Source organism: Protobothrops mucrosquamatus, unplaced genomic scaffold (assembly GCF_001527695.2).
Source record: "Protobothrops mucrosquamatus isolate PMUCROS unplaced genomic scaffold, P.Mucros_1.0 scaffold1098, whole genome shotgun sequence".
Taxonomy (NCBI): Eukaryota; Metazoa; Chordata; class Lepidosauria; order Squamata; family Viperidae; genus Protobothrops; species Protobothrops mucrosquamatus.
Window position 1 is genome coordinate 317,359 of NW_015387320.1, and position 15,682 is coordinate 333,040.

Sequence of the window (15,682 nt, forward strand, 5' to 3'; positions counted from 1 at the left end):
GACAGACAATACTTTTATTACAGCTAACAGAAATTCATAAAAATGTGAAAATTTTGAATGTTCTGGAACTTTTCAACAAGATAGTGAATACTGAAAAACTGGGACTGAAGTAGGCTGAAGTTTGATGTAACCATGGGGGTCTGCCTTAAGAAAATTGCCACCTAGTAGTAGACTAGCACACGTTTCAATGATCTGAAATTTAAGGGAAAGAGGAAGCACCCAATAATAAATTAATCTATAAGGAACGGCATAATTCAAGCCATGCCATCCCAAATATCTCAGTAACTGCGTGCACACGCACACGCAGACACAATATCACCCACACAAAGGAATGCAGAATCCTTTATTCTAAAATAACAGCAGCACATTGATTTCAGTCTGTGACATCATCTCAACTTATGACATATTTTGTTCTCAAGGTTTTTTTATGTTGTACAAAATGTCAATCTACTTTATTGACACTGTATTTTTCTTATGAGCGATACAGGAGAGAGCAATATTCATATTTTGACTAAGTTTTCAAAAAGGCAAAGCTCTTTTTTAGCTTTGAGAAATGATGCAAATGGTAGATTCAGCTAAACATTATAGTGAGAATTATATGTATTATATCCAAGATCAGAGCATTAGTCTAGATTGATAGCAGGGCTTTTTTTGTCATAGAACGCCCAGAATGGAGTTCTGGCACCTTTTTTGGATGGAACCTTGTAGGGTAGGCAAGGCGGGTTGTATGACGTGTGTGAGTTCTGGCACTTTTTTTTTTTTTTTTACAAAAAAAGCACTGGATATCAGTCTTGTTAGACAAGGAACTACCCCTTAGAAGTTGGTTGCTTAAAGCACTTGATTCTACAGATCTAGCAAGAAATCTCCAACTGATTGATATTAAAGGAAATCTACTCAGCATTCAAGACATTCCAGAGCTGATTTTTTTTAAATATAAAGAATGGTCTAATTCAGTGGTGGCGAACCTATGGCACGGGTGCCAGAGGTGGCACTCAGAGCCCTCTCTGTGGGCACACGTGCCATTGCCCCAGCCTTGACTCCCCCTGCGACCCCCTCCTCACCAGCAGCTCCCCTGGAGGAGTCACCCCTGAGCGTGGCCCACGCGGAGCAGCGCAGCCAAGGACATGGCAGCCAGGCAGCGTAGACAAGACTCTGCCTTCACCCCCCATCACGCACAGTTGATGCTGTGGGATGCCAGCAGAGGGCGTGGCCGCCATGGCGCTGCTGGGCTGCGTGGGCAATCTGCGGCGGGCCCTGGAGGCAGTGAGTGGCCCTGCGGGCAGGCGGGGTGAAGGCAGGGCAGGGGGTGGAGCAGGGGGCGGGGCCAGTTTTTGGGCACTCAGTCTCTAAAAGGTTCGCCATCACTGGTCTAATTCAAATTAATGTAAATCAAATAAATTAATTAATAAAATAGTAAGAATGCCACATTGCCTGATTGTCCTTCCAAATGTGGCCCTTCAGCCTTTCCCATCTTATATGCTGGCCCTGCTTTCAACAGGGAATATAAGAAATCTCTACCATTAATTCTCTCTCTCTCTCTCTCCTATCTTTTTTTTCAGGAAGGTGATTGTCAAGCTATGTCTACCAACTTAAAATACCTTTCTTTGAGCATATTAGTCTTTCAGACAACTAGTTTGGTGTTGACTATGCGCTATTCTAGGACACTGAAAGAAGAAGGACCTCGTTATTTGTCTTCAACTGCAGTAGTCATTGCTGAACTTTTGAAAATTACGGCTTGCATTTTGTTGGTTTACAAAGACAGCAGTAAGTATCTCCGTATCATCTTTAGATATTATAAGGAGTTAATAAGACCCCTTCCCAGGAGTAAATCAAATGCATTTTGCCAAATAAGTATATTTCTTAAAGAAGCATACAAAGAGGACTTGGAAATTGTAGTTTGCTTTTTAAAAGATTTAGATAGCTAACATAAACTTAAGCTACCTAAACTTGTAAATATTCACAGGAGGGGTACATGGGAGTATGGAGAGTAATTACCAGGAAGGGAAATTCAAATGTGATTCATCAATGCCTTGAATGATATATAGTAATCAGTTGTTTTCTAGGAATTCATACTATAGATCAGACATGTCAAACTCACGACGTCATGTGATGTGCAACGTATCGGGCCGGTTTTGCCATTGCCGGCAATGGGGTGCACGTGGCTTCCATGTGACACGGCCACCCCGCGGGCCGGCAGTTTGACACCCCTGCTATAGGTAGTCCCCAGCTTAACAACCGTTTGCTTAATGACATTAAGCATTACACACACACACACACACACACACACAGAGAGAGAGAGAGAGAGAGAGAGAGAGAGCAGTGATATAATTGCAGCTCAGGGATCTGGCAACCAGCTTGCATTTATAACCTGTTTCAGTGTCCTGCAGTCACATGATCACAAATTCTGACGGTTTCTGGTAAACACCATTGGGGAAAGTGAATTTGCACTTAAAACTGCATGACTCAACTCACAATCTCAGTGAGTCAACTTATGACTGCAGCAAAAACGGTTGTAAAATCAGATCTGGTCACATGGCGACTCGACTTAGCTACCGTAATGAGTTATGATCAAAATTCCAGTTCCGGTTGTAGTCATAAGTTGAGGACTACCTGTATACTCTTAGGTTATACTGTGAAGGTAGAACTTAGCCATAGAAACACAAGCCCACTTAATTAGATTTTGGTATAGCTATGTCTGCCCATGTTCATTATTTGAGAAAATAAAAATAGTGACACAAAGGGGAGGAATCTAGGTGCTTCACACATTTAAAATATGCTAGCGCCCAGTCGCTTAGAAATTGCATGTTCCACACAAAAACATTAAAATGTTTAGCTACAAAAGTTTTAAAACTGATAGGTTTCCTTTTAACCAAAAATTTATAATGCATTTTCTCTTTGCATAGAGTGCAGCTTGCGAACTCTGAACAGAGTGTTACGTGACGAAATTCTTAACAAACCAATGGAAACACTTAAACTTGCTATTCCTTCTGGGATTTACACTCTACAGAATAACCTGCTCTATGTTGCTTTATCAAATCTAGATGCAGCCACTTACCAGGTACTTTATTTTGATAGTGTCTTATTGTTAAAACTCAGGAATCAAATTATGGGCTATTTAATTTTTTTCTTTTACCTTTTTAGGTCACATATCAGCTGAAAATCCTCACAACTGCATTGTTTTCCGTGTCGATGCTCAGTAAGAAATTAGGTGTATATCAATGGCTTTCATTAGTGATTCTGATGGCTGGTGTTGCATTTGTACAGGTAAATACTGTTATGAATATATATCTTAATGTTGGTAGGGAAAATCTTCTTAATTTGTTTTGGTAACGGAAACTTGGTTAATGACTCACAACTCTTCTACTGCATTCAAATAGGATTTGGCTCCCCTCTAGCATATCAGCTATAATGAAAAAGAGATATTTTCACAAAGTTAGATTATCTGAAGATAACTATCCTATCTTCCTTCAGTAGTATTTCTTTTGCAGACTAAACTTATAGATATTAGTTTTCTGATCTCTGCACTATCTTGGTAGACTTCTTCTGAAGTCACTCTAGTTTGTCACTTCTTTTTAGACTGTGATGTGCAGAACTGAACATAGTATTGTAAATGTAGAATGAGATAGTTATTTTCAATCTTCTGTTAGTAAACCCCTAAATAAATTTGCTTTTTAGAAGTTGCATTGTGCTGTTAGCGCATGTTCAACTTGAATACCTGGATATTTTTCCCATATACTACTGCCAAGCCAGTTTTTTCTATCCTGTTCTTGTGCCTTTCTTTTTTTCTTCCCCAAAATAAGGCTTTACATGTTAAATTTGTTTGTTAATGTTATACACCACCTATACTTGAGGTGTGAAGAAAATTACCTCCTCTATATGTAGTATTACCTTAGATCTACCATTTAAATGTTTATTTAGTAAGTCTAAATAATAGAATATGCAAATTCACAACATAAATTTATTGTTATCACTAGTTGAATAAGATTAGAAAGCAGATTGGTAGTTCTTAAAATTCTATTGCATATTATTTTGAATTGACCTAAGAAGAGTATTGCTTCAGCTTGGTTTTATATTCAAAACTAACAGATTTCTTTTGTTGGTACAGTTTTTTTTCAGTATGTAGTGACTAGCTGCTTGCATAGATTAATCACATGTTTGAATGAATAGCCATCAACTGATGTGTCTGACTTGACCGAAGCTGTGAAATTTGTATGTGAACTGGTTCTAAAGGAGACCATTATATGAAATGTTATTAGTGTGTTACTGCATTATTTTTCACTTCTTTCTTGTTAATTTTATTCAGTAATTTAAATAGATTTTAATATATTACTTTATTTCTCTTAGTGGCCATCAGATTTGCAGACAGCAACAGCTAAAGAACTTTCAGCAGGATCACAGCTTGTGGGCTTGGTAGCAGTACTTATAGCCTGCTTTTCTAGTGGATTTGCTGGAGTGTACTTTGAAAAAATTTTGAAAGAAACAAAACAATCAGTATGGATTAGAAATATTCAGCTTGGTAAGTCTTACTTTAAAAAATGTAAAAGAGAGATTCAGATATGCATCAGAGTACACTTAAGAGTACGTCAACCTGTTAAGTGTAGAGAAATGGTTACGAAAGCTGTGCTCTGTTTGATATTAACTTTTAGCAAATAGGAACTCTTATTACTTACATCCTGTTCTGAATATTCATTACCTGAGTCAGCTTCTGTTTGATTTCTGCAAATATTTAGTGGATGATAAAGGCAATGGCTAGGATCCAAATTACAGTGCAATTAGTACCATGATACAAAGAAAGTAATTTTTTTTAAAAAAAAGTTGTCTCGTTCTTGCTGTATGACAAACTCCTTTTTGAAACTTCAAATATATTTTTATGAATTTGGTATGGTGGGGGTTCTGTTATCAGAGCAAAAGTGTTATATGTCTCCCTTCACACAATTGTAGCTTATGTGTTACATGAGAACCGATTAAACTAAATGTTGCCATCTTTCTATAGCCATTATCACAGGCATCTGCAACAAACCAAGATTACATCAAAATTACATGCATGTAGCGATGTCATGATGCATAATCCACCCTTACGTACTTGTGTCCTGTCATCTGATGCAAGTATGTAAGTCAGTTTTTGGGTCATGATGCATGTTTTGTCACCTTGCCCACCCTGCGAACCCCAGTGGCACCCTTCTTTTTAAGAACCCCAAAAAATGGAAATATGTATATCAACAAATGTGTATTTAAGAACTCTTTAATTCAAAGACATTTTTGTTTGTCTAGAAGTCTAGCATTAAAAATAATCATGGCAGTATTTTTAACTAAAGATGAAAACAAATGAATATTTTCTCCCAGTAAGTGGATATAGGGATATAGACTGCTGTTTTTTAAAGAGAAAAGGCCTAAATAAGTACTAAGTACCTGCATTTTACATACTGTATGCCTATATAAAAAGTACTATGACCCAAAGAGTGCCTATTAAAAAAGTAGCTCTCATAACTCCTCGTAAGTCATAAAGTGAATTTAAAATTGCAGTTGAGTGTGCTTATATTGTGAAAGTCCTAGATTAACTGTATCCATCTTTATTACATTTGCTAATTGCCTCTGTTAAAATGTACAATGTAGTGCTCAGTATTTTAATACGTAATTCAAAGTTCTAATATGGATCACAACCCAAAGAGCAACAATAAAATGTAATAACAGAAATGATAGTAATTTAAAAGTACAGAAAAGTAGAGTACAGGTTTGTCCTTAGCTGACAAACACAACTAAGGCCCGAATTTTGGTTGCTAAGTGATGTGGTCATTAAATGAGCCATCACGTGATCAAACCTGATTATACTATTATTTTTTTTACTGTGAGAGATGAATCCCGTGGTCCTTAAGTGAATCATGCAGTCATTAAGCAAATCTAGCTTCCCCAATTGACGTTGCTTGTCAAAAGCCTGCTAAAAAGATTGTAAATGACGGTCACGTGACTGCAAGGTACTGCAGTCATTACAAATGTGCCAGAGTTGCCTAGTTCCCGAATTGAACTGATGTGAGCTTGATTGTAAGTCAACTTTTTATGAGGCCATTGTAGCTTTAAGCTACCATTAAACGGTCATAAGTAGAGGACTACCTGTATCATTTTTAATATATAGGCCAGTGATGGCGAACCTTTTAGAGACCGAAGGCCCAAAAACTGGCCCCGCCCCCGCTCCACCCTCTGTCCTGCCCCCATTCTGCCCCGCATGCCCACAGGACCATTCACCGCCTCCACAGCCCGCCGCAGATCGCCCAGGCAGCCCAGCAGCGCTATGGCGGCCACACCCTCTGCCCGTGCCCTCCAGCATCAACTGCATGATGGGGTGTGAGGGCAGAGTCTTGTCTATGCTGCCTGGCTGCCATGTCCTTGGCTGCGCTGCTCCGTGTGGACTACGCTCGAGGGCGACTCTCCTTCAGGGAGACTGCTGGAGAAGAGGGGGTCCCATGGGGAGGCAAGGTTGGGGCAACAGCACGTGTGCCCACAGAGAGGGCTCCGAGTGCCGCCTCTGGCACCTGTGCCATAGGTTCGCCACCACTGATATAGGCAGTCCTCATGTTTTTGATATATTAAACAGGTAGACCACAAGTTACTACAGCAGTTGGGATCAGAATTCCCATCCCTCAGTGTGATGTCGCCTGACCACATTGCTTAGAGATGCAATCCCTGCAGTCCCCTGTTGTCGTTAAGTAAGCCCTTCTCACAACTTCCTGCTGGCTTCCAATGACCAAAGTCAGTGGGGAAGCCGGCAGGAAATTGCAAGTCCCAGCTGGCTCACAAACAAGCTACAGGTAGGCAAGTGGCTGCTGCTGGATAGAAAAGGGGACAAGGGGGCGCACTGATGAGACATGGCCTGAACTCAGCAAAGCTCAGGGATGGTCCACGGGTGTGGTGTAGGTGCCGTGCCAGCACAGCAAGGCTCAGGAAGGGGGGGCGTGCGATGGTAAGGAAGTCGTGGCGCAAGTGCAGCAGGGCTTGAAGCGGTTGCTGCCAGCTGGGGGAGAGTGCAAGGTGCACGAGTGGCGGTGAAGTCTAGTGCAAGCTCAGCAAGATTTGGAGAGAATGCATGAAGGTGTGTGTGAGTGGTGGGAAAGGTACAGCACAGTTGTTAAAGGGGGTCGGAGGAGGGTGCAAGGGTGGGAGAGATTATCTGAACAATTTGTAACCTGGGTTCCTCATTGGATTTGCTTGTGGGGAGTGAAAGGTTGCAAACCACAATCAAAGTGACAATGCAACCGTTGTTAAGTGTGAGCCAGTTGCCAAGTACCATATCGCCATCACACGACTGCAGGGATTCTGAGAAGGCTGGTCTTTAAGGACTGGTTGTAACTTCAACAGTCGCAGGACAAGTGGTCATTAACTGAGGACTACCTGTAATAATAAGATGGGCTGATAGAACTTCCCGAAAGAAAGCCTAACACACTTGGGATGGGGTTAACTTAGTTTCTATAAATTTTCATTTCATGTAAATGCAAAATCAAAGAGTTCTCCGGTAGACCTTAAAAACGAGGAGGTACTTACCGTATTTAAAAAATTATAAGCAGCCCTTTTCTGCCCCACAGTGGTTTACAGATGCAACTGCAAGTAATAGTGGTTTATGCACATTTTTGCTGTGATAAGCTGTGCATAAAACTGATTCCCAAGTAATTAAGATAACCATTTAAAAATGCAAAGTATTGCAGTAAAATAGAAAACCTAGTTTTAGAACTGTAATAGTTTTTAAAAGAAACAGCTTCCAAGTCCAGCAGATCATCATTGCCATGTCTGAATAAGTAAGTATTCAAAACTTAAGCGTATATCTCTTTCTCACACATGCTTGATACAAGCCGTTTAGGTCCTTTACATGTGTAATAGAGGCCTTCAACTGACTCCTTGTAACACAACAAATAGCATTTATGAGGCGCTGCATTGAAATCATCAGCTTTTACGATCAAAAGTTAGGGTGTCATCACCATTCTTTGATATCTTCTGATATACTGCACAAAATAGTAACTAATATTCAAATATACTAGGAGAGGTTTCCACTTGCGTCTGAATTATTGGAGTACATAATCCAAATTGTTAACGGGTACCATAAAAGAACAATCGGAATATCTTTTCTGTTCAACTCACCATGGCTCAATATTTATCTTGACTTTCAGGATTTTTTGGTAGTATATTTGGATTGATGGGCGTATACATTTATGATGGAGAACTTGTATCAAAGAATGGATTTTTTCAAGGTTATAACAAGCTTACTTGGATAGTTGTAGTCCTTCAGGTAATACATCCAATATTACATTTTATCAATTGGGCTTATGTTATATACCAATACTGAAATTACCATTGAGGCATATGCTTGATTTGTTCAACTAATACTTAAAAAAATATATCAATCTATTCAACAAGGCAAGGGAAAACATACTGACATGGCTTGGGGAATTTTCTTCAACTCCTTAACAACAGTTCCTAGGTCACATAATGAGGTACAGAAGGTCTTAAATAAGGGAGCATGCAGAGTCTGGTTTCTGGAATGTTCTACAGCCCCGTTAACCAGCACTGGTCATAGGATCTGTCTGGTTTTTTTTAATGTACTGAAGTAATCTGTTGTGTGCCTCTGTGTTTTGTCTTACCCTCGTGAATGTCTCCATGTGTTAATATGTTTGTATATATGCATTGGGAAGCATAGAGCAGGCTGCACATGTTCCACTCTAAGTCATGTGACCAGAGGCGGGGCTTAGAATAGAGCTGTCAATAGTGTAGCGTTCTGAGTAATCGACCAACTGCCTCTCCTAAAATACCTGAGATATTTTTTTTTTACTGAAATGTTTTTCTCCATTTTCAAACCCAGTCTTTTTTTTTTTTTTTTGCTAGTTTCTCCCACCATACCAAAATTGAACTTGTTCTGTTCAGTTTTTGGAAGCTTATCCCAAGGACAAAGTTTCAATATTCCACTGGGGTGGAAAGAATAGAAAAATTGTCCCCGTTAATCAGGCACATTAACTTTTAATGAATTGTTTTATTATAAGTACTTCCAAGGTAAGTCCCCTGTCCCTCCCCATTAATTATGAATGCCAGTTATTTGAAAAAAATGACTTTCTCTTTTTTAATAACCAGAAATTGAATTGACAGGAAATGTTTAAGTTCCCCTCATTTAGTTAGAGGATAAGACTTAAGAATAAGGACAGTTTAACACTCTTATTGTTAATTAAGAATGAATAAAATGCTCAGTATGGAAGAAGAGAGTAAGAATTGTAGACCTAAGAAGAAGAAGAAGAGAGTAAGAATTGTAGACCTAATGGAGACTTTAAAACTTGCAAAATTTAGTTTTATTTTATGATACAATACTCTTAATTTTAATATTATATAGTAATTACTTTAGTAAGATGTGCTTAGCATAAATCATCCAGAATCAATTATATATTTAAATCAATTAAAAATATTTAAATTGGGAAATTGTTTTACATTAAACATTGCAGGTAGCCCTCACTATTTATTTAGCAACCATTCGAAGTTATAACAGTAGTAAAAAAAAAATAAACGTTGGGGCTCATTTACAATTGTATTTAAGACTCGTTTAAGACTGCATTTTCAGGCTGCCAGCACAGTTTCATTGCTTTTCGTGTGTAAAAGAGCAAACAGTTATTCTTTTGAAATCTCTCTCCAATCTCTCTACTAGGGGGGTATGGAAGGCAAATAAAAGTAAGCGATTCCTGTAGGCAATCTATCCTTTGCCTGCCCCCATCCCACAAGGCAGAGAGATTTGCCCTTCTACACATTGAGAGCAGAGTGATTGTGCTGGCGACTGGAAAGGGTCTTGCTTCTCCCCCCTGCAGAGCAGAAAGATTGGAGACAAAGGGATTTCAAGAGAGTAACTGTATACCTATAGCAGGGCATTTCAACCAGTGGTACGGGTACCACCTGTGGTACATTGGCACCTGGCAGGTGGTACACAACCATCCTTGAAAAGTAGTGGGGGAGGGGAATGAGCTGAACTGGTGGCAGCACCGCACAAGCCTGAGTGAGAGATGGCTGGAGCTGCAGGGCTGTCAGGGCTCAGTGGAAGCGCCAGGATCAGCGCCACGTTCCAGCTGGAGCTCGGTGCTGATCCTGGCACTTCTGCTGAGCCCAGAAGCGCTAATCAGCTGGAATGTTGCAGCATCTCCAGGGTCTTGTGATTTACATTCAGATGCTTGGCAACTGATTCATATTTATGACGGTCACAGTGTCCCAGGGTCATGTGAATTGACCAAAACCTGCTGCAACCACCCAGCAGACGGGGGGAATAAAAACCAAACACTCCCACTCCCACCCTCACAACAATGAAAACCTCGGACAGGAGGAAGAGTGCCGCTGGGTGGGCAGGCAGGTGTCTTGCTCGGCTGTGGCTTGGGGGGCACTTTTTTCAGTGCCATTGTAACTTCGAACAGTCACTAAGCGAACTGTTGTAAGTCGAGGACTACCTGTACTTTATCACTTTTTTCCTTTTTTTTTTGGCCAACTTTTTGACACCTTGCTAGGCAACTGGTGGTACTCGGATGTTGCCATATCCTAAAAGTGGTACAATGGGTGAAAAGGTTGAAAAGCCCTGACCTATAGCACACCCACGGCTCCCAGCCCCAGGTTATGGCATGATTGCGTTGCTATCAGTGTGTACAAGACAGTAATCAGGCACTCTAGCATTGCAAAGAATGAGGCAAACAAAAGTTAGTCTTGTCCCAGCTGGAGAACACAGTTGCAGTGACATGATTTCCCCAATTAGCAACTGCTTTGCTGAGTGATGGAGATCCCAATCTCAATTAGGGTCATTAAGTGAAGACTAGCTGCAATATAGTATTTATAAAAATCATGGCTTTCCGGATTCATTCAGAAAGACAAAGTATAACTTTCCCTTCAGGATGTCTTTGCTAAATATGCATAGCAAGCTTTATCTGTTTAACCATTAAGATTAATAAAGTGATTACTTTATTGCTTTATTATTTTCAATGTTTTGTCAGGCACTTGGCGGCCTTGTTATAGCCGCTGTTATAAAATATGCAGACAATATTTTAAAAGGATTTGCAACATCGTTATCGATTATATTGTCAACATTAATATCATACTTCTGGCTTCAAGATTTTGTCCCCACAAGGTAAGTTGTATTTTTAAGTTTGTCTCTAAAAACACAAATGCCTTGTACAAGTATAAATGAAATATAATTTAAACCGAATTTAAATGCTTTGGTGAGTTTATAAATTAAATATTTTGCACCATAACAGAGAAACTATCCTTTGTGGAGCAATATTGCACATGTCAACTCAAACATAAATCAGTTCAGCTCAACGAGGTAGATTTACTCAAATAACGGTATATAAGGAAAGAAGTTTAATATGCATGTTTTTCTTTCTACTTTCACCCACAAACTTTAGTAACTGCATTTTGCCGCCAGATTTTGATGGTGTAACATGGGGGGCAGGATGGTTATCTGGAAAATGTCTTGAAAGAAAAATACAATATGTGGGTTGCCCACTTTTGTGTACAAAATATTGGGCTCAATCAATTGTTTCAGAATAAGGCAGCTTTTTAAGTAAGTGTGGCTGAATAGAAATTAATTTGGATATTTCGATTCTATCAATGCTATGATGAATATATTTCTTTCACTGCCTGAAAACAATATGTAAATAAAAGATCTATATACATTTGCATTCAAACGGAAAAATAAAATATTTTCCTCCATTTCTGCCTATGAGATTATCGATAGTTCTCAACTTACGACCTATCACTCGGTGATCGTTCAAAGTTACAGCAGACTCCTTAAAGGCTATTTATGACCGGGTCCTGAAGTTACAAGCACTGCAGCATCTCTCCGGTTGTTTGCCTCTCCGGTTTGTTTGCCACAGGCACCCTGCAGTGCCCCCTGCCTATCTAACTCCCTGCAACCTCCCACCTGGGATTGTAGGTCAAAAACTATCTTGTACTTGCTTTTTGAAGTTAGTTCTATTGCTGCCACAATTTTGAATCATACAAGCTGTATCAGCCATTCTTTTCAGCCTGAACTGAAGATGGTCTGAAACTATCTAAACTTCAGAAAGTATGTAATCGTTTTTCTTCTCTTCGTTCTAATTTTTGTTCCTTTGCAGATCCTTTCAGGGGCTAGGCTACGATGTGCAAAACTTAGAAATGTACTTTTAAAAAAAAAAATGTAAAAGGGAAAAATATATTACAGATAGATTTCAACTTACAACTGGTTGCTTAGCAACTGTTCAAAGTTACAAAGGACCTCCCCAAAGGCACTTATGACCCAATTTTGAAGTTACAATGGCCCCACACACAGAGACACACACAGACACCACACGGTCATGTGATTGGATTTGGGCATTTGGCAACCAGCTCATCTTTATGGCTGTTTGCAGTGTACCACAGTCATATGACTATCAATTTCTATGTTTGTTTGTTTTTGCAGTTTCTAGCATTTACTTCTGGTTTCCGATGAACAAACGCTCATTGGGTATAATTGCTTCACTTTATAACTATGGTATTCACCTGGGAAGTAAAAACAGCTTTTGGTGGGATCCAGAAGAGGCGCGGTTAGGTTCAAACCCGCTGGCCTTCTGGAAGACCTCAAAACATGGTTTTGTCAACTGGCCTGGGGGCTTATAACAGAGCATAGTGTGGTAGATGGTTACATGATGCTTGACTAAATGCTCTCTCTGTATTTTTGTTCACCATTTTATTGTTACCTTTTTAATTCATTCCAGTTGTAGTTTTAATTGATTTTATCTGCAGTAATTGACCAACTGCCTCTTATGAATTTTATAGATTTTTTTATTGTGTATGTCACCCAGAGTCATTATGCAAGATGGGCAGCTGTATAAATGAGATAGATATGAGAGAGAGAGAAAGATATGAGAGAGAGAGAGAGAGAGAGAGAGAGAGAACAATACCCGTTTTATGAATGTACAAAACATCAAAACATGTATTCTAAATATTTATTCTTTCTTTTTATCTTTAGTGTGTTTTTTCTTGGAGCTGTTCTGGTAATAGTTGCTACTTTCTTATATAGTTATGATCCAAAGCCAACAGGAAATCCTATTAAAGCATAACAGACTTTTCCATCTCACAGTATTTTGCCAATATTGTGGAAAAAGGACTTCTAAATACTATTGGAGGATTTATCAGGCACTGAAAGAGTTTGTACTGTGTCAGAAGAATGATGTTTAATAATTAAATTTGTAAAACAACTTCTGTAAAAGAAGGGAAGTCCAGAGCAAAACTTGAATGTGTTGCTTCTAGAACCTGGAACTAGAAGTGCTTCCAACTTGAACTCTGAGGTTAAATCAGAATGATGTACTATTTTCAACAGCTGCAGAAATGTCCTATGCATTCTTCTTGCAAGAGCACCTGGCAACATCTGTTAAATCATACCTCTTTTGCAAGTTATTTCATCTTTTCTAATTTTATATGAATGCAGATCTGTATATATACACACACACACACGTACACATACACACAAACAAATTAGAAATCAAAGAGATGTAAAATTTTGTCCTACGGTAGTTTTTTCCATACTGATGTCCTCTGGGTGTGTTGGGAGTTTGGATTTTATAACCTACCAAACAATAAATTCACCAGGCTGGCTGGAAATTTATGGAATCAAAGTACCGTATAATATATCTCGAGGAAGATTTGTTTTGGGCAGAAGGTTTGATGATGATGTTTCTGGTAAGTATTCTTGTTCAAAACCAATGAAGTATCACTGAATCATTGTTTGTAGATTTATAATATTTTATATAGAAAATAATTAATTCACTGAAATTGATGTTGTAAAATGTACTGATGTAAATGTCTCATTATAATTGTCGGTGAATTCGCCAAGAGGAAGAATTTGATATTTTCATTTGGAAGCTTTGTGTGTATGAATGCCACAAATTATATTGTTGCACCATGCTGTTGTTAAAATGAGACCCCTCACCAATTAGAAGCAGCATAGCTACAGTATCTGGTACTTGTTCTACATTAGATGAATGTCATTGTACATTGCCATAACTGATAACGAATATGTGTTTATTTGTTCAGAGAACAATTTCTTTACTTGATAAGAACATTCTTACAATTTATGGACCGTACATTTCATTGCTTAATATCTTAATTTGAAAATATTTTTAAACTGTATTTTTAAAAGTAGTCATATAACTCTATAAAAAGTATTAAGAGTTCCTTTTGGAGCCACGGTAGTATATTAATGTGTATATTATGTACTATAATATAGAGCTTTAAAAAAAAAAATCTGGAAAACTTATTTAACTCAAGTGGCTCTGTCCAGTCTTGAAATTCCATTGTTAGAATACATGCTAATTGTATTAACCATTAAATGAAGAATGTTAATGTGCAATAAATATTAGGCATGAATTGTTCAGGTGTGTAAGCAGAAATGGCCATAAAGCCCAGTGGAACTCTCTCTACTCTTCATTGAATATAAAACTTGAAATAACTTCTAAGCTTCGGTCCAGGTAATTGCTTTTGATGCGGAAGAGCTTCACTGGCCGTTGGGCAATTCTTTATGAACTCACAGGGCCGTAGTCACACCCATAGAGATCATACCCAGACTATTTTGGAATGTTGAAATATTTAAATATATTCCCAGAACATAAGATAGCGATAGGCTCTGTGAAAGCGGTTTGTATACATTTGCTTGAATAATGGTAGTACATCATTGAAATCCTCATGGAAATTGCTGCTGAGAAATTATGATTGTAATCATGGAAGTCATACTGGCACTTTTGTCACCCTCCATGCAGATGTCTGGAACAGCTGAGCTGCCTTGTAGGTGGAACTCTTTTTATTTTTTTAACACATTGTAGACCAGTCTGTCCTAAATGCTTATAAAGTGTATATCACAATAAAATAACATCTACCGTGCATCTCCCTCTGACCCATATCCATCTATGGTTCTTCTGAAACTTAAAGCTCATAGAAAATATAATTGCGTAATTAGACTTAGGAATTTTATATTTTTTCCGGAACTTAGTTACACTAGAGGGGTTGTTTACAAATAAAAAAGGAATTAAAGTAGAGGTTCGTAACTCTTTTACATTAGTTACATTTGGGATTATGCATTCACAATATGTCACGGTTGTTTTGTTACGTAATGATAATGGAAGAAAGACTATCATGGGAGAAAGGCTTACCCCTTTGCAAAATGATTCCAGTATTTTAAATCTATAAAAATTAAAGAGGAGGCAAGGAGCCTGGTGTGTAGTAAGATAAATGTTTGTACATGTATAGATACTCATAAGAACTACATACGGTCCCTCGGAGTTTAACTGATAATTGTGTGAGTGTGTATGTGTGGGTGGTGGGTGGATGGATGGGTAGATGTCAATTCTACACTATATTTCTATCAATGGAAGCAAGTGGTCAAAGGTCAACTAAAAGAGTGAGAGGATATAGTACCATTCTGCTAGCATATTTTATTTCCAATATAGAAATGATAAAGTGCAGCACAATTGCTGTCTAAAATAAATGAACAAATTTACAAATGAGATACTCTTATAATAATAGCTCCATTAGTAATGGTTAGTGGTATAAGTAGTTTATTATTCAAACTACTGTTAAAAAAGAAATGTTTAAAATGGCAAGGAATTGTAAAATTATTCTAATGGTAGATAAAACTTCAATTATATATAACAGACTAGAAAAATGCTATGCAATT

General features: G+C 38.4%; 1 protein-coding gene across 4 annotated transcripts in view; it reads left to right on the forward strand.

Moving 5' to 3' along the window:
• SLC35A3 (solute carrier family 35 member A3) overlaps nt 1-14,889 on the forward strand; it is a 29,038-nt gene extending 14,149 nt beyond the window's left edge. For 3 of the 4 annotated variants that reach the window (XM_015820246.1, XM_015820244.1, XM_015820243.1), the window contains exons 2-8: nt 1,560-1,764; nt 2,904-3,058; nt 3,142-3,264; nt 4,345-4,516; nt 8,154-8,272; nt 10,989-11,122; nt 12,983-14,889. In XM_015820246.1, coding sequence (XP_015675732.1) covers nt 1,578-1,764; nt 2,904-3,058; nt 3,142-3,264; nt 4,345-4,516; nt 8,154-8,272; nt 10,989-11,122; nt 12,983-13,073 — 981 coding nt within the window. In that variant the 5' untranslated portion in view covers nt 1,560-1,577 and the 3' untranslated portion in view covers nt 13,074-14,889. The remainder of the gene's footprint in view (nt 1-1,559; nt 1,765-2,903; nt 3,059-3,141; nt 3,265-4,344; nt 4,517-8,153; nt 8,273-10,988; nt 11,123-12,982) is intronic. The other variant, XM_015820245.1, reaches the window with a different exon arrangement.
• Nucleotides 14,890-15,682: the final 793 nt, after the last annotated feature.